This window comes from Microcebus murinus, chromosome 2, assembly GCF_040939455.1.
Source record: "Microcebus murinus isolate Inina chromosome 2, M.murinus_Inina_mat1.0, whole genome shotgun sequence".
Classification (NCBI taxonomy): Eukaryota; Metazoa; Chordata; class Mammalia; order Primates; family Cheirogaleidae; genus Microcebus; species Microcebus murinus.
The window spans coordinates 68,814,834-68,841,130 of record NC_134105.1 but is presented as its reverse complement, the minus strand read 5'-3'; the positions used below and the strand labels follow the sequence as shown (position 1 = coordinate 68,841,130).

General features: G+C 35.0%; 1 protein-coding gene across 1 annotated transcript in view; it reads left to right on the top strand.

Moving 5' to 3' along the window:
- Positions 1-26,297, top strand: part of COL24A1 (collagen type XXIV alpha 1 chain) — a 279,723-nt gene that overhangs the window by 31,627 nt on the left and 221,799 nt on the right. Inside the window, exons 7-11 of the mRNA XM_076010342.1 lie at positions 3,418-3,462; positions 8,360-8,413; positions 9,739-9,783; positions 25,010-25,063; positions 25,401-25,445. Of these exons, the coding sequence (XP_075866457.1) occupies positions 3,418-3,462; positions 8,360-8,413; positions 9,739-9,783; positions 25,010-25,063; positions 25,401-25,445 (243 nt within the window). The remainder of the gene's footprint in view (positions 1-3,417; positions 3,463-8,359; positions 8,414-9,738; positions 9,784-25,009; positions 25,064-25,400; positions 25,446-26,297) is intronic.

Below are 26,297 nucleotides of genomic sequence, written 5' to 3'. Positions count from 1 at the left end.
TGCATGGTGCTACCACTTTGTAAGGGTTTCTGAATGAAGAAGAATCCCTTAAAATGGAATTGTACATGCAGAAGATACCATGACTAACATATATAGTTTACAATTATAAAGTGCTTTGGGGAAAGTAAGCTAAAGAAGTTGTGCCACCACTGCATTCTGTATCACTGTAGGCTAGGGAGGAAAGAAACTCTGATTAGATCAAAAAGTCCCCAAACAATAAATGTTGGCATGGATGCAGAGAGATAGGAACACTCCTACACTGCTTGTGGGACTGCAAACGAGTTCAATCTCTGTGGAAAGCAATATGGAGATACCTTAAAGCAATACAAGTAGATCTACCATTTGATCCAGCAATTCCACTACTGGACATCTACCCAAAAGATCAAATGACACTCTACAAAAAAGACACCTGCACTCGAATGCTTATAGCAGCACAATTCACAATTGCAAAGTTGTGGAAACAACCCAAGTGCCTATCAATACATGCGTGGATTAATAAAATGTGGTATATGTATACCATGGAGTGCTACTCAGCTTTAAGAAAGAATGGTGATATAGCACCTCTTGTATTTTCCTGGATAGAGCTGGAACCCATTGTACTAAGTGAAGTATCTCAAGAATGGAAAAACAGGCACCACATGTACTCACCAGCAAATTGGTATTAACGGATCAACACCTCAGTGGACATATAGGAATAACATTTATCGGATGTTGGGCAGGTGGGAGGGAGGAGGAGGATGGGCATATACAAACATAATGAGTGAGATGTGCAGCGTTTGGGGGATGGTCACGCTTGAAGCTCTGACTCGAAAGGGGAGGTGGGGCATGAGCAATATATGTAACCTTAACATTTGTTCCCCCATAATATGCTAAAATTAAAAAAAAAAAAGGCAGCCAAAAAAATGAAGCATGTAGCTAGCTAAGTCTCAAAGGTTCACAGAAATAAAAGTAAGTAAATAAATGAATACATGCTTATTTTTTAAAAAGATAAAAGAAATAGGCCCATGGCAACGAGTCTCTCTAAACCATGTGCCTCCTACCCTGGCTCTTTGTTCCTCATATTCCTGGTAGTGTCCCTGGAAACTTCTAGCTCTCACCCTCCTAGACCTGCTGCCTCATCCCATGGAGCCATTCCCACTGTCTTAGTGCTGGGGATGTTTCTTATCTCCTCTTATAAAAAGTGAAAAAACTTAGGTTTGTGTATATTTTTATTTGTGGAATCTTGTGTAAACATTGGGACAACTGAGCACAAGATATCTCATATTTTGTAATTAGGCTAATCTTTAGCTATCTTAAAAATATAAAATCTCAGAATAAAATTGAGTTAAATACTGGATATATTAGATGTTATTGGTAAACATGTAACTTTAATAGAACCATGAGTTTTGAAGTATAATTGTTTTTGTTGATTTGTCTTGGTGGCCTATAATTAATGAGTTTGTAGATTATATTTGAGTGTGAGAAAATGATAAGCGTATAATATAAAGTAAGTAAAATGGCAGGTTTTACAATTATTTATAAATAAAACTATCAAACCAATATGATTCTATATGACTATGGTCAAGTCATTTAATTTCTCATTTGAGCTCAATTTCCTCATTTGTAAAAATAGGGATAATACCTGCTTTATAGGATTGCTATAAGAATTAACTAAGATATTCAGAAGTAGCCGGCACAATGCCTGGCACATAGTAGCTCAGTGAAGTTCATTCATTCCTTCCTTCCCTTTTCTCCCTTCTTTCTCATGGCTACTTCCCTGATCTCTTTCTAATGGCCTAATTATAGAGGAACTGGACTCTCGAGAGTATAAGCTTTTCCCCATTCTCTCTAGTTTTTTGTTTTATTATATTATATATTATATATATTATATCATATATTATATCCTTTTTACTTATATGCTGTATAGATAACACAAACATTTTTATCTCCAAACTTGCTTCTTTACTTTTTCCAGTCTTCTCTTTGGTTCCCAAGAGACCTCTCAACTTAAAGAATTTACTGTCCTTTTAAGTTTAACATCTCAAAAGCTGCTTAAATCATTCCCTTATCTTTCTAGTAGACATCTCTTCTCATTTCCCCATTGTTTAAGGAAAGCATCATTTCCTTTTCTAATCCATTAATCCCAACTCAATCTCTTCTGATAAACCCTTAGTGCTTAATCCTGAATGATTCTTTTACTTCATTAGACTGTATTTTGAAACCCTAAAAACTTGTCTTCAGTTTATAGTATATTAATTGGAAGTCTTTGCTATTTGTAAACTATGATTTATCACATGCTCTTGAGTTTATTTTGTTTAAAATCCTATGAGGTTCTAAAGGTTTCTTTTTCTTTTATAAGCACCGAAATCTTCTAGTAAATAGTAGATCAAATCACTGTTAATTAGAACTATACAAATAAGGTCCAAAATCTTCTTTTATTTCTTCTGTCCTTTCTTTTAGCTTCCTTCATTTTGCTTCTAGAATATCTTTCTAGAGGAAGAAGTCTGTTTTATAAATTTGGTGTTAATGATAGAGATTAAGATTGGATTTTGGTTCTACTATTTGGAACATATTTTTGTTTCAAATTCCCTAGACAACTTTATACTACCCCTTTTGATGAACCTGTGAGCATCCTCTTTTATCCAGTTAGCTCATTCATGGGATGTTATAACAATGATTTGGATTAGAGAAACTGCCTGGATATGGTCCAGTTTTTCAATAATTACAAACAGAATAAGTCTGAGGGCATTTTCTCTTAGTATTATTGAACTAAGACCAACTTTTAAAAAGCTTCAGCTCCTAGCACTCTGGGAGGCCAAGGCGGGTGGATTGCTCGAGGTCAGGAGTTCGAAACCAGCCTGAGCAAGAGCGAGACCCGGTCTCTACTATAAATAGAAAGAAATTAATTGGCCAACTAATATATATAGAAAAAATTAGCCGGGCATGGTGGCGCATGTCTGTAGTCCCAGCCACTTGGGAGGCTGAGGCAGTAGGATTGCTTGAGCCCAGTAGTTTGAGGTTGCTGTGAGCTAGGCTAATGCCATAGCACTCACTCTAGCCTGGGCAACAAAGTGAGACTTGTCTCAAAAAAAAAAAAAAAGCTTCAGCAAACTTAACAGATCCATTGCTAGACATGAGCCTTTTATAAAGATGTACTTTATTTTTTATTCACACTGTGCTGCCATTTTAGTTGATAATAAATCATTCAAATAATAATCAAAATTAATTAGCAGTTAATAATAAGAATTCATTTATTATTTTATAAAAATGAAATTCTTATTAAATTTAGAAGTTTAAATTTAATAAGAAATAAATTAGTAACAATTAAATTTGTATTGATGAGGAAATTAAAAGTTGGGGCAACTTAGAACCTATGTTTCCTTATTTGGCTTATATGAATTTACTTTTCATAGCATGTCTTCATTTTTTTGTTTGCAGGGTCTCAAAGGCTATCCAGGGCTCCCAGGACTCCAAGGTGAACAAGTAAGTATTTCCTTCATCAAACATGTATCTTCTCCAGCGCAAAAGGCACATTTTAGGGAGCTCCACTGAAAGATTATTTTCCCTCACTTTTTCAATTTGTCTTCACAGTGATTTTCACTCTACTTAGTGCAGGAAAACCTTTTAATTGATTAGCTTTAGACCTTTCAATATAAAAAATATAACATAATATTTCACTATTATTCACTTTTACTATTTGCCTAACATGTTTCAGAACAGTATTTCTTAAATTTCTGTGGTTTATAGTTTCCTTTGAGAATCTCATAAATGCTATGAACCCTTTCCCAGAAAATGTACGTAATCCATGCACACTCATATACACATTTGATTTTTGTACAATTTCAGGGACTTACCTGTTCATTAAAGCCTAACCCATAGCTGTTAGTTCCCTGACCCTTGCATGAGGAGATGCAAATAAATTTTAATAACAATCCAAATTAGAATGGTACATATATTGTTATCCATAATATTCACACTACTTAAAACTCAGAATAGTTTTGGAACTATTTAGATTTTGATCATGCTATTGTTTCTCTCTCTCTCTCACCAGAAAATAGTATATCATATGTCATAAGAAAAACTAAAGTCATATATCTTGTTTTCAATATAGTCTGTACTAGGCCAATATGGATAAAACAGTGAAAAAGTGAGGAGATTAGAAACTAAGATGATGGATACCATTATTAAGGAATCAGCAAAGAGTCTCAGGAAGCCCTAAAAGAGATTCAGGAAGATACATGATAAATAATACCTGAGGGAAAGATGTAACTGAGGAAACAAAGCCAACTTTCTCTTTCATTCATGTTAAGTGAGACAGTACACTTGGTTCAGTCTCTGAGGCACAGTTTTTTAAAGTTGTTAATTACTAGACATGGCCAGCAAAGCAACAGATGTATTTGTGACAGGTGCAATCTTGGTTTCCTGAAGATCAAACAAATGCTGAAAAGCATTTGTGCATTTGGGGGAAAAAATAAGAAGGGTAATAGGGATTAGTCCCTGGAGAGAAAAAAAAATCTCTCAGAACACTGCTTTGGCCGAAATGTGTGGATTCCAATGAAGGCAATTTGATACTTTGCAAGTAAGTGAAAAATTGGCCATGTGTCAGTACTGACCAGTTCTCTCACAACTGCTCTATAACCTAGTTCTTGTGTTATGTTATTATTCTGAGGGTAGTATACCTTTTAGAAGAGCCTAAAATTAGTTTTAAAGATTGGAAAATGTATTTGGGAACCAGTTTTTGCTTTCTATTCTATTTGTTTACAGAATAAAATAGAAAAAATTTGTGTTAACTTTGAGGAACAACTAAAATAATTTTACATTTTAACTGTGAAAATACTGTGAACATTAAGAGAAGCATGACTGATTTGCTAGAAGACATTCACTTCTTGAAAATAAATATCTAGAAATTGGTCAGCAAACATTTGGAAAGGTAATCATAGCATGTGTGAGCTCTAATAAAAAGAGGTGTTACTTACTGAGACCTTATTATTTGTCAAACTGTACTCCTGTTAACAACTTCTAGTAATAGATTATTTATTCAATATTTTGTATATGTTAACTAATTTAATGCCCACCAACACTAATAGTTATTGCAGCTACCTCCACTTTTAAATATATTCCTACACATTCTGTTTTCTCCACAGATAATAATAATATGAATCCTGTGACCTGGGTGTTATTATTCTATTTTACTAATAAAAAAAAACTGAGGTATGGATAAGACCCATAGTAGCAGTGCTGGGATTCCAAATGAAGTCTGACTGACTCAGAGCACGTGTTTTAATGCTCAGAGTAAGAACTGAGATTGGGCAGGCTTCCTAATTTCCTGCTCCTAATTTTTCAAGGTACATGGTGATATGACAGTATCTCTATTCCTCCATCCAATCTACAGATTTGAATAAGCCAACTTTTCTTTAAATCTATCTTAAAGCACAGAATGATTTGAGTCATGGTGTTTGTTTTGAGTTTCAATGGTTGTTACAGTGATTTTAGGGTGTAGTTGGCTCAGAATATGTTTATAGTATATAGAAACTATGCTAAAGTCTTCTTTACTTTGTTTACTGCTATTCTAGTGAAGCAAAACTTAGACATTGAGCAGAACTTTTTTGTGTCTTTCTCTAAGCAGCTGGGTTGTATTAGTTAGATCTCTATATGTTGCCTTAATACCCTCTATGAAAATCCATTCAAAATCAGATTTTACTTACATCCTATAACAGATTGGCTTTTTATTGAAGTCAGTTAACCTACTTTGACTAGGAAAGGAATGAGAAAGAGATGGTGTTTGCCATTAGCCTACAGAATAAAAACAATCTTTCAAATTTGTTTCATTCCTTTCTTTTGGCATACCCAAATATAAGGCTTTGTATTCACAAATACACAAGATATAGGCCTGTGTATTTTGGAATTGGATGAGGTATAAAGGAAGGCAGTTGTAAATATACTGGAGCAAATCTCATAATTAGATGGCTTTCCCTGGAGTGCTATTAGACGTTATATGCACTTCAGACCCACACTAGGGAAGCAGCCTTGCATGGTGGTCTCTGGAATTAGATTTGCTAACTTTAATCCTAGAATCCTACTCACTTTCTGAGTGACTTAGAACTGATGAGATAAATATTTTATGTCTCATTTTTTCTCATCTTTAATCTAGGGATAATGATATCTACCTTAGAGGGTTTTTGAGCATATAATACATATAAAACACTTAAAATAGTGCCTGGTACATGATAAATATTCAGTAAATGTTATGGGAATAAAATATTATATGTACCATATAATATTAATAAGGTAATATTTAGTACATAAATATATTTCTGAAATTCATAGGATATAATCTCTCTAAATGTAGACAAGAATTTCTTTATTCTGCAATCCTCAGAAGGCTGCTGTTTATTCACATTCTGTTAAATTGTCCATTGTCATAACTCCTTCTGTATCTTAGTTCCTTCAAATGTAGACTGGAGGAAATAGTATCTGTCTCATAAACACAAAGCAGACACAAAGTGCTACATAAAAAAGTGCTCAGTAAATGCCAATTGTTGGGTCCAAGAAGGGGAGATGAGGGAGAGAAATGAGAGAGAATAAAATTGAGAGATGGATTCTGAGAAAAGTGTGAGAAGAAACTTTCAACTGTGATCCTCCATTTGCCTTTTCCTTGACTGTTCTTTCTATAGATTTTTCCAAATTTTTAGGAATTTTAGTGTTTCTATAATTAAACTAGAAGTAATAATCTTCTACCTACTTTGGAGCAGAGGGACAAAGTGCTATTTTATTATCTCTATTACACACAAGGAGGAAATGAATTTTACATAATAAATAAGGAATCTGAAAAGCTTATCATTGTTGTTACCATTTTAAGTTAAGTAAAGGCAGCTCAGTACACATTTTTCTGGCATTTCCTTTGTTCAAGAATTATTTAATAGGCCAGGTGCGGTGGTTGTAATCCCAGCACTTTGGGAGGCTTAGATGGGAGGAACATGTGGGCCCAGGAGTTCAAGACCAGCTTGAGCAACATAGCGAGACCCAGACTCTATGAAAAATTTAAAAATATTAACTGGTGTGGTAGCCCCTGCCTGTAGCCCCAGCTACTTGGGAGGCTGAGGTGGGAGGATCACTCAAACTCAGGAGTTTGAGGCTTCAGTGAACTATGATCAGGCCACTGAACTATAGCTTTGGTGACAGAGTAAGACCCTGTTTCAGGAAAAGAAAAAAAAGAATTATTTAATAGACCTAAACTCTGAATAAACTGATAATGAATGAATGCTGTATCAATGAAATAAAGCAAAAAAGAAAAAAAAGGAGCTATTTTGTCTCACTTTACCATCCAGTTCTGCAGCAGTTTTCTTATGCCTTTGGGTCTCCATCTATCAGCGTTCCATGAGCAAACTTTGTTTTAAATCAGGAACTCTAAGTTGTCAGTTCCAAAGGAGTTTATCATCTGTCTAAGTCCGTTTGAGCAGCTATAACAGAATACCATAGACTGGGTGGCTTATAAACAACAGAAATTTATATCTAACAGTTCTAGAGGCTGAAAATTTGGATCAGTGTGCCAGCATGGTTGGGTTCTGGTAAGGGCCCTCTTCTGGATTACAGACTGCTGACTTTTCACGATATCCTCACAGGGTAGAAAGAGAGCTAACTAGCCCTGTAGTGTAGCCTCTTAATATAAGGGCATTTATCCCATCATGAGGGCTTCACCCTCATGACCTAATTACCTCCCAAAGGCCCCACCTCCTAAAACCATCGGGCATTGTCATTAGGGTTAGGATTTCACCATATGAATTTTGAGGACACACAAACATTCAGTCCATAGCACCTTCCAAATTTACTGTGCAAATTTTCAAACTGACCCATAACACAATAAAGATATCGACCACTTAATATCCATTTACTTAATCAGACTTGCTTTAAGGTTAAGCTTATTTTAGGAAGGAAGAAGAAATTGGTTTTGAAGTTTACTGCTCCCCTTGGTCTTCTGAGGCTCATGCTCAATGAAGGAGTGTTACAGAATCATTGAGACAAGAAGGAATTTGATCAAAAAAGTTACTGGTTATTAAGAAATCTACCAGCTCTTCTTCTAGAATAAATGTCTTCTTTAGTTGTGTAGCACTGGATTTTTCCATCCCAGATTTATCATTACTAATGATCAATGTCTCATTTAGGGCCCTAATCTAAAAACATTATTTATTTTTATTTATGAATTTTGGCCCATTTTCTTTCAAATAGGTGTTATCAATCAGATAAACCATGTGCAGGACTCAGTATTTTTATGGAGAAAAAATTCTTTCCAAACTTACATATTACAAATATACCAAATTTGTTTCCTTGGTCTTTCTTTGGCTTTATTGTACTGTTTTATGTATTTCATTTTTTATTTCAGGGAATTCCAGGATTTGCTGGTAATATTGGTTCACCTGGTTATCCCGGCAGGCAGGTGCAGTAACTATGTCTACACATCTCCTTTTATACACCTCTTCATTAATACATTCTGTGTTCTGATTTTGAGAATTAATGTTCAAGTGACAGTCAGTATATTTTTGTTAAATAATGAATTACTCATAGAGAAATAATTTCAAAATCAGAGTTGTAGAAACCCTTTAAAAATTATACTGCAAAAAGTTTTGTTTAAAATAGGAGTGGATCTTTTAAACGTGATTGATGTGATGTATAGTGGAACCTTTGAAATTAAAATGACCAAGGGTTCAATAAGATCTTAAAATAGCCCTGATGCTGATTTTATAACACTGCTACTGACCAAAATGAAGTAATAGTAGGAGTTAAGACTCTATAATAAACATCGATTTTTGATAAGACAGTTATAAAAACTTGGGAAACAGAATACCACTACCAAATACTTTTATCTGAACCAAATTCAGTTCTTTGTATACTGTTTTAGAAATTCATTCTAATAATTTCATATTATTCACCTCTGATTTTTAACTTTACTTGATGTAGATTAACAATCAAGTAAGTGTTCTTTCCTAGGGTTTCATGAATGGATTACTTCTAAAATTAATTAAATATATAAAATTATATTTATAATCTCTTTTTTATTTTCAAGAATGAGAGAAATAAAATCACAAAAAACAATCTATTGTTAACAAAATTCCATTTTAAGCTTTTAAAAATACCTGAAGATATTGTATATTAGAGTTCTGCCTTAAGTGGTGATATGTTATCTGAAAAAGATAAAATATGAATACTTAATCATATGGACATTAATCTGAAGATTCAAATGTATTCATATTTTTAAACATCTATGGGAATTATCTTTTTTCCTTTTGTCAGATAGGGTCTCTTTGTGTTGCCCAGGCTAGAGTGCAGTGGATACTGTAATCTCAAACTCCTGGGCTCAAGCAATCCTCCTACCTTGACCTCCCAAAGTGCTAGGATTAAAGACATAAACCACCTCGCCCAGCCAGGCATTTTAGAATAAGTGAATTACAAATGTTTTAAAACAACATAGACAGTTTTCCAATGAGAAATAATTCAATAAAAAAGTTTTTGTATCTGACAATATATGTTAATGTACTTTATTTAGATATCCAAAATATATTTGTATATAGATTGTATCTAGTGCCTTTTCTGGTTCTGAAATGCTAAAATTCCTTGAACATTTACAATCTTCCTTAGGTATACAGAATTCTGAATTTTATAGTTTTGAAAAGGATACCTCTTTATATACCCTTTTTATTATTCTGTTTATCAAGTCTTCAAAAAGTACTGTAGTATGATAACACTGTCTTTTGTTCACACCAGGGTTTAGCTGGACCAGAAGGTAATCCAGGTCCTAAAGGTGTACGAGTAAGTAAGCATTTTCATCATTTTGTTAAGCATGCTTGAATAAAAGTAGAATGAAACATACAAAATACTTTCCATTTTTACACTTTTTTAGGAGCTTTACATTTGGTGTAAGTTTGGCCTGAAAAGAATACACTTGCTTAAAACAGTAGTTATTTTCATTTTTATGGTGACAGGAAATAGTCTCATACGGCTAGGTTTTGTTTGCATCATTATTCTATTAATTTATATTACTTACATAGTATATGACAGGTTAGAATGTGCTCTATAAACATTTGTAGTATTACTTATATTTGAACACATATAGACCTAAGAAGTCATGATGCAAAAATATGAAATAATAAAGAAATTCATAGTAGTTCAAGGCTGAGATAATTTTATGATACAAAAACTGTCAAGAAAAGAAATATCTGCAAAGAGAGACAGAAGCTTATCATATTAAGAACATCCTGTCCTACTTCAAAACCATTAATGGAAATGTTAGTCATTTTTAATCATTAAGGGAATAAAATATTGCTGTTATATATAGTGTATAAAATCAAAGATATGTATATAACCAAATTAAAATCAAAGCTGGTTCTAGGAAAATTTAGTAAAAGTTAACAAATTGTTTGTTTTAATTTTTTTTTATTTTTAACAACTAGTTTTCTATAGTTTACATTTGCCATACGTTATCTAAACTACTGTTTAGAAATGAGTAAAGCATAAAGTATTTAAACAATATGTGAAATAATAATGCCTTAAATTTTTAAAAATTATTAAGCATTTTCAAATACTTTCATATGTATTTTCTTCATTTATTTTGTCATCAGTCCTCTTCAGTAAGAGAACAGGCCATCATCTACATTTTATAGAGATAAAATAGTAATCTAAGGAACTTAATTGATTTGTCAAAGGTATAGATCAGTAGTCCCCAATGTTTTGGTACCAGGGACCAGTTTCATGGAAGACAATTTTTCCATGGACCAGCAGGGAGGAGGGTGATAGTTTGGGATGATTCAAGCATATTACATTTATTGTGTAGTTGGACCTCTCTGCTAATGATAATCTGTATTTGCAGCCACTCCCCAGCACTAGCATCACTAACTCAGCTCCACCTCAGATCGTCAGGTATTAGATTCTCATAAGGAGTGTACAACCTAGATCCCTTGCATGCACAGTTTACAGCAGGGATCACGCTTCTATGAGAATGTAATGCTGACAGGAGGCGGAGCTCAGGGGTGATGCAAGCCATGGGGAGCAGCTGTAAATACAGATGAAGCTTTGTTTGCTTACCCACCACTCACCTCCTGCTGTGCCGCCCAGTTCCTAACAGGCCATGGACCAATACCAGTCCATGTTCTGTAGGTTGGGGACTACAGGTATAGATGGCTAAAATGAGAACCAAGGTCTTTTCACCATTAGCTCTGTACTCTTTTCTTTACACTATCCCATGCTGTCTTTGTCCTTGCATTAAGTAAAAATATAATGGGGAAAAGTTGTGTTATTTTTACTAGCAATCTCACTGAAAACTCATGTCAACTTGGATTTGGGAAGCAAGAATGAACTAGTGGCCAAGAACATGGGCTGTGCAGTTAGATAGGCTGCCTTTTTTTCCCTTAAAACTTCTTTTAAAATTAATGTTATATTTTTATTTGTATAGATTTATTTCACTGTACAAGTACAGTTTTGTTATTGATATATTTCATATTGGTAGGCTGGGCTTTTGGAGTAAACATCACTTGAATAGTGTACATTGTATCCATTAGATAATTTATCATCCCTTACCCCACTCCTGCCCTATCCTCGACCTTTCTGAGTGTTCATTGTCTATTATTGCTCTCTGTATGTTCGTGTGTACACATTATTTAGCTCTCAATTACAAGTGAGAATATGTGGTATTTGACTTTTTGTTTCTGAGTCATTTCAGTTAAGATAAGGGCCTCCAGTTCCATCCATGTTGTTGCAAAAGACATAATTTCATTCTTTTTTATGGCCAAGTAGTAGTCCATGGTGTATGTGTATATATACACCACTTTTTCTTTATCCAATCATCCACTGATGGAAAGAGAAGTTGATTTTGTATTTTTGCTATTGTGAATAGTGCTGTGATAAACCCACGAATACAGTTATCTTTTTGCTATAATAATTTCTTTTCCTTTGGGTAGATCCCCAGTAGTAGAGTTGATGGATCAAATGGTAGGTCTATTTTTAATTCTTTGAGAAATCTCCATACTGTTATTCATAAGGGCTGTACTAATTACATTCCTATAAGTAGTGTATAAGGGCTCCCCTTTTCACCGCATCCTTGTTGACATCTATTGTTTTTTGACTTTTTAATAATACCCGTTCTGACTGGTACAAGATGGTATCTCACTGTGGGTTTAATTTGCATTTCTCTGAGTATTAGTAACGTTTAGCATTTTTTCATGTTTGTTGGCCATTTATATGTCTTCTTTTGGAAAATGTGTGTTCATGCCCTTTGCCCACTTTTTAATGGAGTTATTTGTTTTTTTCTTGTTGAGTTGTTTTAGTTCCTTATAGAGTCTGGATATTAGTCCTTTGTCAGATACATAGTTTGCAAATATGTTCTCCCATTCTGTAGGTTGTCCATTTACTCTGTTGATTATTTCTTTTGCTGTGCAGAAGCTTTTTAGTTTAATTATATCCCATTTGTCTATTTGTATTTTTGTTGCATTTGCTTTTACTAGCTTACTGACTTTAGATATCATTCAACCCTCTGTGCTTTTCTTATCTTATTAAATGGTAATAATGAAACTGACTTTTCAAGTAGTTGTGTAAATTAAATGAGATTGGCATTCTTAAAGCACAGTGTCTAGCATATGGCATCTACTTACTATGCAGATACTATAATTATTGTTTGAATTTGGGGATTTCTTCTATGCATGAGCTAATAACTCCAAGACATGTATACAAAATATATTTGGCACTGTACAAGTTACTTATATTGTGTTTTCTCATCTTACTTTAGGGATTCATGTATTAATACTTTCTGAGTTCTTCTTTGTACCATTTTTGCATTGTATTATGTATCCTTGTTGCTTTTTTCTCATTTGTATTGAAAATTATTGTCTAGGCCTTTTAAGTTATACTTGTAGGTTTTCACAGCCAGCTTTGTAATAGCATAATAGTGATTTTTTTAAAAAATCACAATCTAATTTTTTTCTGATTGATTTAAGCCTATAATTAGTCATATTAGATAATAACAAAATAATAAAAAACTAATTATTATTTATATAGAAATGTATACATTATGGAGACATTTCCATATTTTATATTTTAACTTCCTTTGGAAGTATGGTTGGAATCAGGAGGGCATTTTACATTCACAAAGGGTCTCAAATATAGACTTTTGACATTAACTTTAAATTCTGTTAAAAAGACAAAAATCACAGAAACACACTTACAGAATTATAAGATGTTTTTCATTCATTTTGTGTCCTGTTACTGAACAATACCATGTTATGCATTATATATGAATATTTTTATGACTCATGTGATAAATTATCTTTTGACTGGTAGTTATTTGATATTTTTGATATTAAGATAAATACTTTGTTAAATGTAAACATTTAAAGCAGACCATACTTTTCTAGTCCTTCTTTGACGTTTCTATATGTAATAATATGCAAAGTACCTCAAAAAGTAAAAGTGTGTATAGGACCTCTCTTGATCCTTTAGTGGTCCTGCTGGTGACATGAAATTGCTTCTAACTGGATCTACAGCCTTCCCTCCATAAAGTAAAAGCATATGTGGTATTGTTATTTTTTTATGTTCTTTGTTTCATTACATACTAAACTGCAGTTAGTGGTGCTATTTTAAGAATGACTAAGCCTTGCTTGATTTCTTTATTGGTACTGTTGACATTTTATTTGTAAGTAATTACTCCAAGTAATTACTCATAGCATTGTTGCCTTTAAAATCTCTAATTGTAAAATGTTGTGTTTATGCCCTGTGCAGGCTATGTTGAGTAGAGGTCTGACTTTACCTCTTGCGTTCGCAGTTCATTATCTAGTTCACTGATAAGTATACAGCAGTTGTAGTGTCTGTTTCTTTTATTTACAACCCAAACTCCTGTTTGGATATATTAAAACAAAATTAGCTGATTACATTTGAAGTCATCTGTAACTGATGACTCTGAAAATGCAGGCAGCTTGTCATCATAATCCTAAATGCTTTAGTATCAGAAATATTTTCGTATGCTCATTTTAAAAGAAACATTTCCCATTCTCAAGATGCTTAGCTTTTTTTTTTTTTTTTTTTTTTGAGACAGAGTCTCACTTTGTTGTCCAGGCTAGAGTGAGTGCCGTGGCGTCAGCCTAGCTCACAGCAACCTCAAACTCCTGGGCTTGAGTGATCCTTCTGCCTCAGCCTCCCGAGTAGCTGGGACTACAGGCATGTGCCACCATGCCCGGCTAATTTTTTTATATATATATCAGTTGGCCAATTAATTTCTTTCTATTTATAGTAGAGACGGGGTCTCGCTCTTGCTCAGGCTGGTTTTGAACTCCTGACCTTGAGCAATCCGCCCGCCTCGGCCTCCCAAGAGCTAGGATTACAGGCGTGAGCCACAGCGCCTGGCCAAGATGCTTAGCTTTTAAGTAAGCAAGTTATAATTATTACACTGTATTAAAGTGAAATATAAGGGAACTAATTCTATTTTTTTGCCTTTTCATACAGTCTATAGAACATAAGGGAATTTTAGGTGTTCTTATTCAAAGAAAAATATTCCTCTTAGTATGGCTATACTTAACCAGCTTCCATACTCAGGAACTAAATCTCTACCAAAGTTCTTATTATAGAACATAGAAATGATTCCTGAGACATTTGCTTTTTTCTTTTTTGAGAAAAAAATTATGGTAAAATATACATAACATAAAATTTTCCTTTTAAGTGTACAGTCAGTAGCATTAAGTACATTCACATTGTTGTACAACCATTATCACCATCCATCTTGAAAACTTTTTCCTCTTTCCAAACAGAAATCTTTACCCAATAAGCAACTTCCATCTCCCACTCTCCCACCTCCAACTTCTGGCAACCACCATTCTATTTTATGTCTCTATTAATTTGACTCCTCTAAGTACTTCACATAAGTGAAATAATATAATATCTGTTCCTCTGTGATTGGCTTAGCATAGTTGTCTTCAAGGTTCATTCATGTAATAGTATGTGTCAAAATTCCTTCATTTTTAAGGCTCAATAATATTCCATTGTATGTGTATACAACATTTTGTTTATCTATTTATCTGTTGAACATTTAGGTTGCTTCCACTTTTTGATAATTGGGAATAATTCTGCTATGGGTGTTCAAATGACATTTACTTTTCAAATGCCTGAATTCTTTAGTGTTTATTATTATGGAAGCATTTACTCTGAAAAGTTGTCCATTCTTTGATTCAAAATAAGTGGACTTTATTTAGAAATTAGTAAAATGGCCTCCTGTATTTCTACTTCACATTCTTTTGTACTGTGGTTTTCTCTATGTCCAAAAATCTTTACTTCTTCTACCACCTCTATTTCAACCTTGGTGATAATTTTTCTCTTTATTTGCTCTTCAGAGCTCTAGTCTACCTTTACTGCTTCAGATGTCTCTGTCCCTCAAATCTTTTATCTCTATGTGAACTCTCTCTGTAAATCCCATATCTTCAATTCCCTGCTAAGATAATTACATTTGAATGTCTCATCGTAACCACAAATTCAAAATGTCTAACAAAACTCATTCTCTTTTTACCAAACCCAAATTTACTATTTTCTATATTTCTATTAGTGGTTACTGATAGGGTGACCTTGTTAATAAAGTAGCTTACAGAGAAAGATAAACTGTCAAACAGAGAGTAAAAGAAAATAAGCTCACAGCACATAATTGCCCCTTTAAAGAAAACTGACAGCGTAACTGTCCTCTTTGTTTTGTTCAGTTAAACACCTGGGACTCAACTTGTTGTCTTTAAGCCTAAGTCATTATCTCTAAGAGTTTGTTTTCATATCCTAAAAAATCTGCCACTTTCCACTCCTAACAGTGTGTGCATGGCAGGGCACATATCACTTCTATGCTTGACAAATCAAATAGCTGCAGGCAACTGAGCCCCTCTCCTCCTTTCACCTCTGCATCCTCACCTAGAGTTCCTTCCCCCATCCCAATCTGGCTCACTTGGCTAACTCTAGCCACATTAAGGACTAAGGGACCTGAAGTTTGGGGGCCACATGTGGCCTTCTGGATCCTTGAGCATGGCCTTTTGACTGAATCCAAATTTTACAGAACAAATCCTTTTAGTAGAAGGATTTGTTCTGTGAAGTTTGGATTTGGTTGAGGGCCCTTACTTGGGGATCTGAAGGGCCACATGTGGCCTTGAGGCAGCAGGTTTCCCACCCCTAAGTTTAAATATCCTCCTTACTAAGAAACCTTTCCAACAATTTGTTAGGTGCCCTTTAAATGGTCTCTCAAGCTCTTGGGTGGTTGGGGGTAGGAGGAAAAGGGCTGTTTTGTGATATCTGTTTAGCTGTCAGTCTGGTCTCCCAGGTGAGAACCTGAACACCCTGAGGGCTTCAGCCAGCCCTGCTTTATTCTTTATTCCCAGGACCTAGAGCAGTGCCTAGTGCATTATATATATACAATATTTGTTGAATGAATTAATCTGACAGCCATACACTGTTATGAAAGATTTCCAGATCACCATGCCCCCCCAAAAGAAAACAGTAACAAGCAAAATAAAACCAACCCCCTCCTATAGGCTATAATCTGATATACATTTTGTGGAACTAGATCATACACAGGTTGGGCTACTCTTATTTTTATTTGTTGCTGAATCTCTTTCCTAATTCTCCACCTAATGACTTCTTTAGTAAGTTGACTGCTGCCAGCTTCATTAGAAGCTGCTATCTTGTTACAAAACAGTGAGCGAATGAGCAAAGCTTATTTATAGCTGCTCCCAATAGAGCACATCACCACCTGACTTCCTCTCATATCAGCTGCAGCATTAGATTCTCATAGGAGCACGATCCCTACTGTAAACTGCATGTGCAAGGGTCTAGGTTACACACTCCTTATGAGAATCTAATGTCTGATGATCTGAGGTGGAATTGAAGTGGTGATGCTAGCGCTGGGGAGTGGATGCAAATACAGAGTATCATTAGCAGAGAGATTTGACTGCACAGAGACCATAATAAATCAGTGGCTTACAGATTCATATCAAAACCCTAACCATGTGGAGATCAAGCACTCTGAATTAAAACACAAGCCTTTGGAGTTTTTCAAAAGAAAAAATTGTGAACATGAAGAACAGAAGCAATTTTTGAAGGCCACCACTTCATCAAATGTGTCTGCACTGAGGGCATCGTTCTTAATGGTTAATCACATTGCTAAAGCTAAGAAGCCCTTTACTGTTGGTGAAGAGTTGATCTTGCCTGCTGCTAAGGACATTTGCCGTGAATTTTTAGAAGAGGCTGTGGTTCAAAGGTGGCACATATTTCTCCTTTGGCTAACACCATACCTAGATGAATTGATGAAATTGTGGAAGATATTGAGGCATAATGGTTAGAGGGGATTGATGAGTCACTGTGTTATACAGTCCAGTTTGATGAGTCTACCAATGTTGACAAGTCTACCAATGTTGACAACAGGCAACAATGCTTGTTTTTGCCTAATATACTTCCTAGGAGGATGTGCATGAGGATGTGTTATGTATACTTTTGTTGCCAACCAACACCACAGCTGCATAACTATTCAAGTCTTTGAATGTTTACATATTAGGAAAACTGAATTGGTCATTTTGTGTCTGTGTATGCACTAGTGGAGTGGCTGCCATGACTAGACAGCTTTCTGGTTTCACTTCTGAACATGAGTCTATGTACTGTGGCATCCATAGAGAAAAGCTGGCTAGCCGACAAACGTCACCTGCACTAAACAATGCTTTGCAGGATGTAATTAAAATTATCAACCACATTAAAGTACATGCCCTTAACTCATATCTGTTCATGCAGCTCTGTGAGGAGATGGACACAGAGAACACATGTCTTATACACAGAAGTGAGATAGCTTTCTAAAGGTAGATCACTGGCCAGAGATTTTGAGTTATGAAAGTTACTCCAGAGATTTCTTTTAGAAAAACAGTCACGGTGGGTGTGCTGGTTCAGTCCTGTAATCCTAGTACTCTGGGAGGCTGAGGCAGGAAGATTGCTTGAGGTCAGGAGTTCAAGAATAGCCTGAGCAAAAGAGAACCATCTCTACTAAAAATAGAAAAATTATAGCTGGGCATTGCGGCACATGACTATATTCCCAGCTACTAGGGAGGCTGAGGCAGGAGGATCACTTGAACCCAGGAGTTTGAGGCTGCAGTGAGCTACTATGACACCATTGCACTCTATCCAGGGCAACAGAGTGAGACTCTATCTACCCCCCAACAACAAAAAGAAAAAGAAAAATAGTCACCAATGGCAGCACATTTCAGTGACACAGAATGGGTCACAAAACTCGCTTATTTGTGACATATTCAACCTGCTCAGTAAACTCAATCTGTCACTTCAGGGGAGAACAACAACTGTGTTCAAGTTGGCAGATAAAGTGGCTGCATTCAAAGCCAAACTGGAATTATGGGGGCACCAAGGGAACACTGGTTTTTTGACATGTTTCAAACATTAGTAGAGATTCTGAAAGTGACTGAGCCAGGCCTTCTTTTTCCCAGCTGGTGCATGATCACCTATTTCAGCTTTCAAAAGAGTTGAAGCATTACTTCCCAACCACAACAGAGCCCCGAACTGGGAAGGAATGGATCCACAACCCATTTGTGAATAAGCCAGATGAATCAACTTTGTCTATGCTAGAAGAGAATCAACTGCTTGAGACTGCAATTGATGGTGGCCATAAAAGTATGTTTGGGACCATTTCAGATCTCCATATGTTCTGTATTAAAGTCAAGGTGGAAGATCCTGAGATTTCGACAAAAGCTCTGAAAAGCCTGCTTCCATTTCCATCATCCTGTTTTTGTGAAGCAGGGTTTTCTGCAGTGATAGCAAAATTAGATTATGGAGTAGACTGGACATAAGCAACACACTTCAGGTGTCACTGTCTCCCATCACCCCTGGGTGGGAAACTAAGCTCAGGGCTCCCACTGATTCTGCATTATGGTGAGTTGCATAATTATTTCATTATATATTATAATGTATAATAATAGAAATAAAGTATACAATAAATGTAATGTGCTTGAATCATCCCAAAACCATCCCCTCTCCCCCAGTCCAGGGAAAAATTGTCTTCCATGAAACAGGTCCCTGGTGCCAAAAAGGTTGGGAAACACTGCCTCATACCACATTATGACCATGCAATACCCATAATTTAGCTTCCACTTGTTAATGAGAACATGTGGTGTTTGTTTTTCCATTCTTGGGATACTTGACTTAGGATAATGTTCTCCAGTTCCACCAAACTTGCTGTAAATGACATTATTTTATTCCTTTTTATGGCTGAGTAATACTACATGGTATATATGTATACCACATTTTCTTTTTCCACTACTCCATTGTGTGTGTGTGTGTACACACACACGACATTTTCTTTTTCCACTCATAAATTGATGCTGCTCCCACTTTTTAATGGGATTTTTTAAATTGTTGAGTTGTTTGAGTTCCTTGTAGATTCTGGGTATTAGTCCTTTGTCAGATGGATAGGTTGCAAATATTTCCTTCCATTCAACAGGTTGTCTTTTCACTCTATAGATTGTTTTCTTTGCCATGTGGAAGCTTTGTAGTTTAATATAATCTCATTTGTCTATTTTTGTTTTAGTTATTTATGCTTTTGAAGTCATAGCCATAAAATCTTTTCCTACACTAATTTCCTGAAGTGTTTTCCCTGTATTTTCTGTTAGTGTTTTTTATAGTTTTTGGTCTTATTTTAAAGTCTTTAATCAATCTTGAGTTGATTTTTGTATATCAAAAATAGATGGGGGTCCAGTTACATTCTTCTGCATATAGATATCCAATTTTCCCAGCACCATTGATTGAAGAGGGTGGGGAAATCCAGTGTATGTTCTTGGCACTTTTGTGGATAATCAGCTGGTTGTAAACGTGTGGGTTTATTTCTGGATGCTCTATTCTGTTCCACTGATTTATGTGTCTAATTTTATACCAATACCAGGCTGTTTTATATGGCATACATTATAATATATTTTGAAGTCAGATAGTGTGCTTAAGATTGTTTTGTCTATTCTGGTTCTTTATGAATTTTAGGATTTTTTTTCTGTTTCTGTGAAAAATGACTTTGGTATTTTGATAGGAATTGCATTCAATCTGTAGATTTCTTTGGGCAGTGTGGTCATTTTAACAATATTAAATCTTCTATTCTATGAGTATAGAATTATTTTCCATTTGTTTGTAACTTCTTCAGTTATTTCCATCAGTGTTTTGTAGTTTTTCCTACAGAGATCTTTTACCTCCTTGATGATATTTATTCATAGGTATTTTATAATTTTTGTAGTTATTATAAATGGAATTGCCTTCATGATTCTTTTTGGCAATTTCATTATTGATGTATAGAAATGCTACTGATTTTTTATATTGCTTTTGTATCCTACAACTTTACTGTATTTGTTTATTAGCTCTAAGAGTTTTTTGTGGAATATTTGGTTTTGCTAAATATAAGATCATGCTATCTACAAAGAAGAACTATTGGACTTCTTTTATGATCTTTATGCCTTTATTTCTTTCTCTTGCCTAATTGCTCTGGCTAGGACTTTCAGATTATACTGAAGAGGAATGGGTAAAGTGAGTATCCTTGTCTAGTTCTAGTTCTTAGAGGAAAGGCTTTTAGCTTTTCTCCATTCAGTATGATGTTAGCTGTGGGTTTGTCATATATGATGGTTATTATTTTAAGGTTGCCTAGTTTGCTGAGAGTTTTTATCATGAAGAGATGCTGGATTTTATTGAATATTTTTTCTGTATCTATTGAGTTAATCACATGTTTTTTGTCCTTCATTCTGTTGATGTGATTGAGTTGCATATGTTAAACTATCCTTGCATCCCTGAGATAAATCCCACTTGGTCATGGTGTATTTATCTCTTTGATGTGCTAATGAATTTGGTTTGCTATTATTTTGTTGAGGATTTTCGTGTTAATGTTCATCAGGGATATTGGCCTGAAGTTTTCTCTTTTTGGTCTGTCTTTGTCTGGTTTTGGTATCGGGGTAATATTGGCTTTTTAAAATGTGTCAAGGAGGATTGCCTCTTCTTCACTTTTTTGGAATAGTTTCAGAAGGATGAGTATTAGTTCTATTTTATATATTTGGTAGAATTCCACAATGAATCCATCAGGTACTGGGCTTTTCTTTGTTGGGAGATTTTTTATTACTGAGTCAGTCTTGCTACATATTATCTGTCTGTTCGTGTTTTCTATTTCTTTCTGATTCAATCTTGGTAAGTTGTGTGTTTCCAGGATTTTTTCCATTTCCTCTAGGCTTTCTTGTTGTTCATAATAGTCTCTGATGATTTTGTGTTTCTGTGATATCTGCTGTAATGTCTCCTTTTTCATTTCTTATTTTATTTGTGTCATCTCTCTTCATGGCTAATCTCGCTAGTGGTTTGTTGATATTGTTTATCTTTTCAAAGAACCAAATTTTCATTTCATTGATCCTTTATGTGTGTGTGTGTGTGTATATATATATATATATATATATTTTTTTTTTTTAATATCTATTTCATTTAGTTCTGCTCTGATCTTTATTTTTTCTTTCCTTTTGCCAATTTTGGGTTTGGTTTGTTCTTGCTTTTCTTCTTCCTTGAAGTGCATCCTTAGATTGTTCATTTGAAATCTTGCTACTTTTTTGCTGTAAGCATTTATTGTTATCAACTTTATTATACTGCTTTTATTGTATTGTTCAGGTTTTGGTATGTTGTGTTTCCATTTTCATTTGTTTCAAGAAATTTTTTGATTTCTATTTTTCATTTCTTTATCTGATAGTTATTCGGGTACATGTTGTTTAATTTTCATGCGTTTGTACATTTTCCAATGTTCCTCTTGGTATTGACTTCTAGTTTTATTCTATTATGGTCTGAGAATATACTTTATATGAGTTTGAATTTTTAAAATTTGTTGAGCCTTGTTTTGTGGCCTGATATATGGTCATTCTTAGAGAATGCTCTATCTGCTGATGAGAAGAATGTGTATTCTATAGTTGCTAGATAAAATATTCTGTAAATATCTGTTAGGTCTATTTGGCCTAAAGTCCAATTCAAATTCAGTGTTTCTCTGTTGATTTTCTGTCTAGACGATCTGGCTAATGCTGAGAGTGGGATATTGAAATCCTCTACTATTATTGTATCAGAGTCTCTCTCTTTTTTTAGATCTAGTAATATTTACTTTATGAACCTGGGTGCTCTCATGTTGGTTGCATATATATTTAGACTTTTCATATCCTCTTGTTGAATTGATTCCTTTTTCATTATATAATGACCTCCTTTGACTCTCTTTACTGCTTTTGACTTAAGGTCTATTTTATCTGATATAAAAATGTAACTACTCTTACTCACTTTTGGTTTCCATTTGCATGCAATATTCTTTTCCATCAATTTTCTTATAGTCTATGTGCATCTTTACAGGTGAGTGCATTTTTTGTAGGCAACCATATAGTTGAATCATGTTGTTTTTTTTTAATCCATTCAGCCAGTCAGTATCTTGTAAGTGGAAAATTTAATCCATTTACATTCAAAGTTATTACTGATTTATAAAATTTTGTTCCTGCCATATTGTTAATTGTTTTCTCATTGTTTTGTGTATTCTTTATTTCTTTTCTCTTATTGTCATTGTCATGATCTTGTGGTTTTCTATAGTTGAAACATTTGAATCCTTTTTCTTTTTTATTTGTGCTTTTGCTCTACCAGTGAGTTTTATAATTTCATATGTTTTTCTGATCGTAAATGTCACTCTTTTGCTTACAGGTTTAAGACTCCCTTGAGCATTTCTTGTAAAGCATGTCTAGTAGTGACAAATTCCCTCAGCTTTTGCTTATTAGAAATGATTTTATTTCTCTTTCATATATGAGGAATAATTTTTCTGGATATTGTATTCTTGCCTGGAAGTTTTTTTCTTTTAACTCTTTGAACACATCATCTCATATTCTCCTGGCATATAAGTTTTCTGCTGAGAAATCTGCTATTAATCTGATGGGGCTTTCTTTATGACTATATGGTTTTCTCTTGCCATTTTTAGAATTTTGTCTTTGACTTTAGAAAGACTATAGAAAGACTATAATGTGCTATGAAGAAGACCATTTTACATTGTATTATTTGCGTGATCTCAAAGCTTCCTGTATCTCTATGTATAAATCTCTTGCTAGAAATGGGAAGTTTTATCTCTTATTTTGTTAAATAGGTTTTCTAAACCTTTTGATTTCTCTTTACCCTCTGGTACCTCCCAAATTTAAATATTTTATTACTTTATGGTGTCTCATATGTCACAAAGGCTTTGCTCATTTTTAAATATTCTTTTTAAATTTTTTTTATCTCATTTAGTTATTTCAAAAGACCTGTTTTCACTTTCTGAGATTCTTCCTTCTGCTTGATCTTGTCTATTGTTGAAACTTTAAAATGTATTTTATGTTTTATTCAATGAACTCTTCAGTTTAGAATTTCTGTTTGGTTCTTTTTTTATATAATATCTATATCTTTGATAAATTTCTTATTCATATCCTGAGTGGTTTTCCTGATTTCTTTGTATTGTTTTTCAGAATTCTCTAATAGCTTCTTTAGAATCAATAATTTGAATTCTTTTTCAGGAAGTTCTTAAATTTCTTTTGATTGGGATCTGCTGCTGGAAGATTATTGTGTTCCTTTGAAGGTATCATATTTTCTTGCTTTTTCATGTTTCCTATGTCCTTAAGTTACCTGCATATCTGATCTAACAGTCACGTCTTCCAATTTTTTGAATTTGCTTTCACAGGGGAGGACATTCTTCTGAAGATGTATGCATGATGTTGGTTGCCCCAGTGGTGGCAGCAGTGTTCTGAGCATGCCTGTCCTTGGTCCCCAGGGCAGCTTACACTGGCATTAATGTTAACAAGTTTGGATGGGCCAATTCTTAGGCCTCCTGGTGGCTTACTAGATGCTGGTAGTGGCATTAGTGAGCCAGGCTGGTTGGCTGGTTTTTAATCCTCTGAGCATCCGTTGTGGCATGGGTGATGGCAGTGACAATGACAGGATGACCATCTGGGTCCTGAGTGTTGTATGCTGGTGTTGGCATTGGTTGTGATGCACTGGATGGGCCAGTTTCCATGCAACCTGGCATGTAGGTAGGTGTCAGCTATGACGGTTGCCAGGTAGGTGGGCCCAACCTTAGGCCCCCAGGAGTAGTGTTCAGATGCCAAGAGTAGTGGACTAGGCTGGAAAATATCCTCTCTGCCGCTCTGGCATCAGGGTTAGCAAAGTCAGAGCAACTGGGCTTGTCCTTATGTGCCCTGATGGTGTGTATAGGTACTAGCCATGGTAGGTAGGGGTGGGGTGATCCCCAGACCACCTGTGGAATGCTTAGTTGGGGGATGGCAGTGGACACTCCTGGCCTTCCACTGGAGAGATTGGTGCCATCTCCAGTGACGGGAGCCAAGGTTGGTGTGTGAAGAACACATGTGCTACTCACACTACTTCAACCCCTGCAGTGTTCATGCCTGAGCCTCTGTGCAAGTTCCTCTCTCATGCCTCACCTCTGGGTACATAATAGCCCAATGTCTTTCACACCTATGCAAGGGCAGCAGCCCAAGGGCAGCAGCCTTTGCTTTTCTTGGTCCTCAGCCCTGGTGCCACTGGACTATAGGGCAGTGCAGTCTGTTGGGGGTAGGGCTCTAAAATGGTGCCTTGCCATTGCTACGTAGGTCTCAGCAAGTTTGTGGGACCCAGCCTCCCTGTGGCAGTGCCATTGCAGCTACCTATGTTAGTTTCATGGCTGGCAAGGGTAGAGAGGCTCTCCCGTGGCTAGGATTCCAATAGACCACAATGGGAATGTAGACTACTGAGCGTCTGTCGCTTACCTTTTCCCCATATTTGAGAGTCTCTCTCTGCTCCCAGCTGAGCAGGGGGCCTTGCTTCCTTACCCCTTCTTGCTTTAGGTATTTCCTGTCACTTTTCTGTTGAATTCCAGTGTTCTCTCTTGGTTAACCTATTTCAATTAAAACTTGAAGTACTTCTATTCAGAATTACTTATTGAGGTAAATATTCAAATGAAATAATATAAAGATTCTTTTCTTGCTTTTAGGGTTTTATTGGTTCTCCTGGAGAAGCAGGAAAATTGGGACCTGAAGGAGAAAGGGTAAGTCCATTTCCTTCAAATATTATTCCTAAAGTGATATATTTATGATAGTAGTATGCCCACCAATGGACAAAGTACTATTGCCAGGAGAATGCCAGGATCCCATTTGGAAATACAGATGGATGGATACCTGAATAAAATCAGAATTTTGTTTTAAAGAAAGAAAGATACTGCTTCAGTGAAATTAATATAGTGAAGCTTTTCTGAATATCACACCAGTTTGTAGAACAATTTATTTCTGTTTTTGACATACTTCATTAATTGATATTTGAGAATAAAGCTCTGTAGTATCTAATTAATTAATTCAATAAATTTTTATGACTTTTCTATATTCTAGGGCATTCCTGGGATCCGTGGAAAGAAGGGACTTAAGGGAAGACAGGTAACTCAATTCTTGTTTTTAGAGGTTTATTTTAGAGCAATATAATCTAATTATGTGTTTATTGCTTACCTATTAAAAATTAAGGTGTTTTTTCCTTTTGCTGTTGTTCTTATCCATTTAACAGAGTTTAAATTTTGCCACTTGGACAGTATATCAAATAATTCTTGAGAGAATATAAAGGAAAATTTAGATTTAAAAATAACTCTAAATTTAACACTTCTAACCCTTTTACTATATCAGTGGAAGAAACCCTTTTCTCCATGGAAAGGAGCTGAAATGTCACAGAAAATGCATGAACAACTTAAAACTCTAATAGCAGCATTATCCAACCTTTTCTTACATGACCAGATAGAAATTCAACCTCATATTCTAAAGGTTTTTAAAATGCCTGCTTCAGCTGTTAACTCAGAGACTAGTTTGCTATAGATTCTTATATTTCAAGTTTAAAAAATCAAGGAAAGTAAATTTTAGTAGGTAATATAATAATTTCAGAGATAGGAGGAAATTTTGATGTCATCCAACGTCCCATTATTTAACAAATGAGAAAAGTGTGGTCCAGAGAAGCATCCTCACGTTACCCTGGCTGAGTTAGTATAACTAATTTGGTACCTGCTTTCTACTTGTGTTTTTATTACTATTTAAGCACACTTTTTAGGGTAAGACATTCTGTTCTGTGTTCTACAGTTTATGAGGAGAAAAATTGAGTTTTTGGTAACAGCTTTTCTAAAATTGAGGTTTACCTGAATAAAATCATAATGAAAGGCTAGAGGATTATAGATCACACCAGAATATTCAAATCATTTGAAAACATTTTATCCATTGAACTTTGTAATATTCCTTGAAGGTAGATTA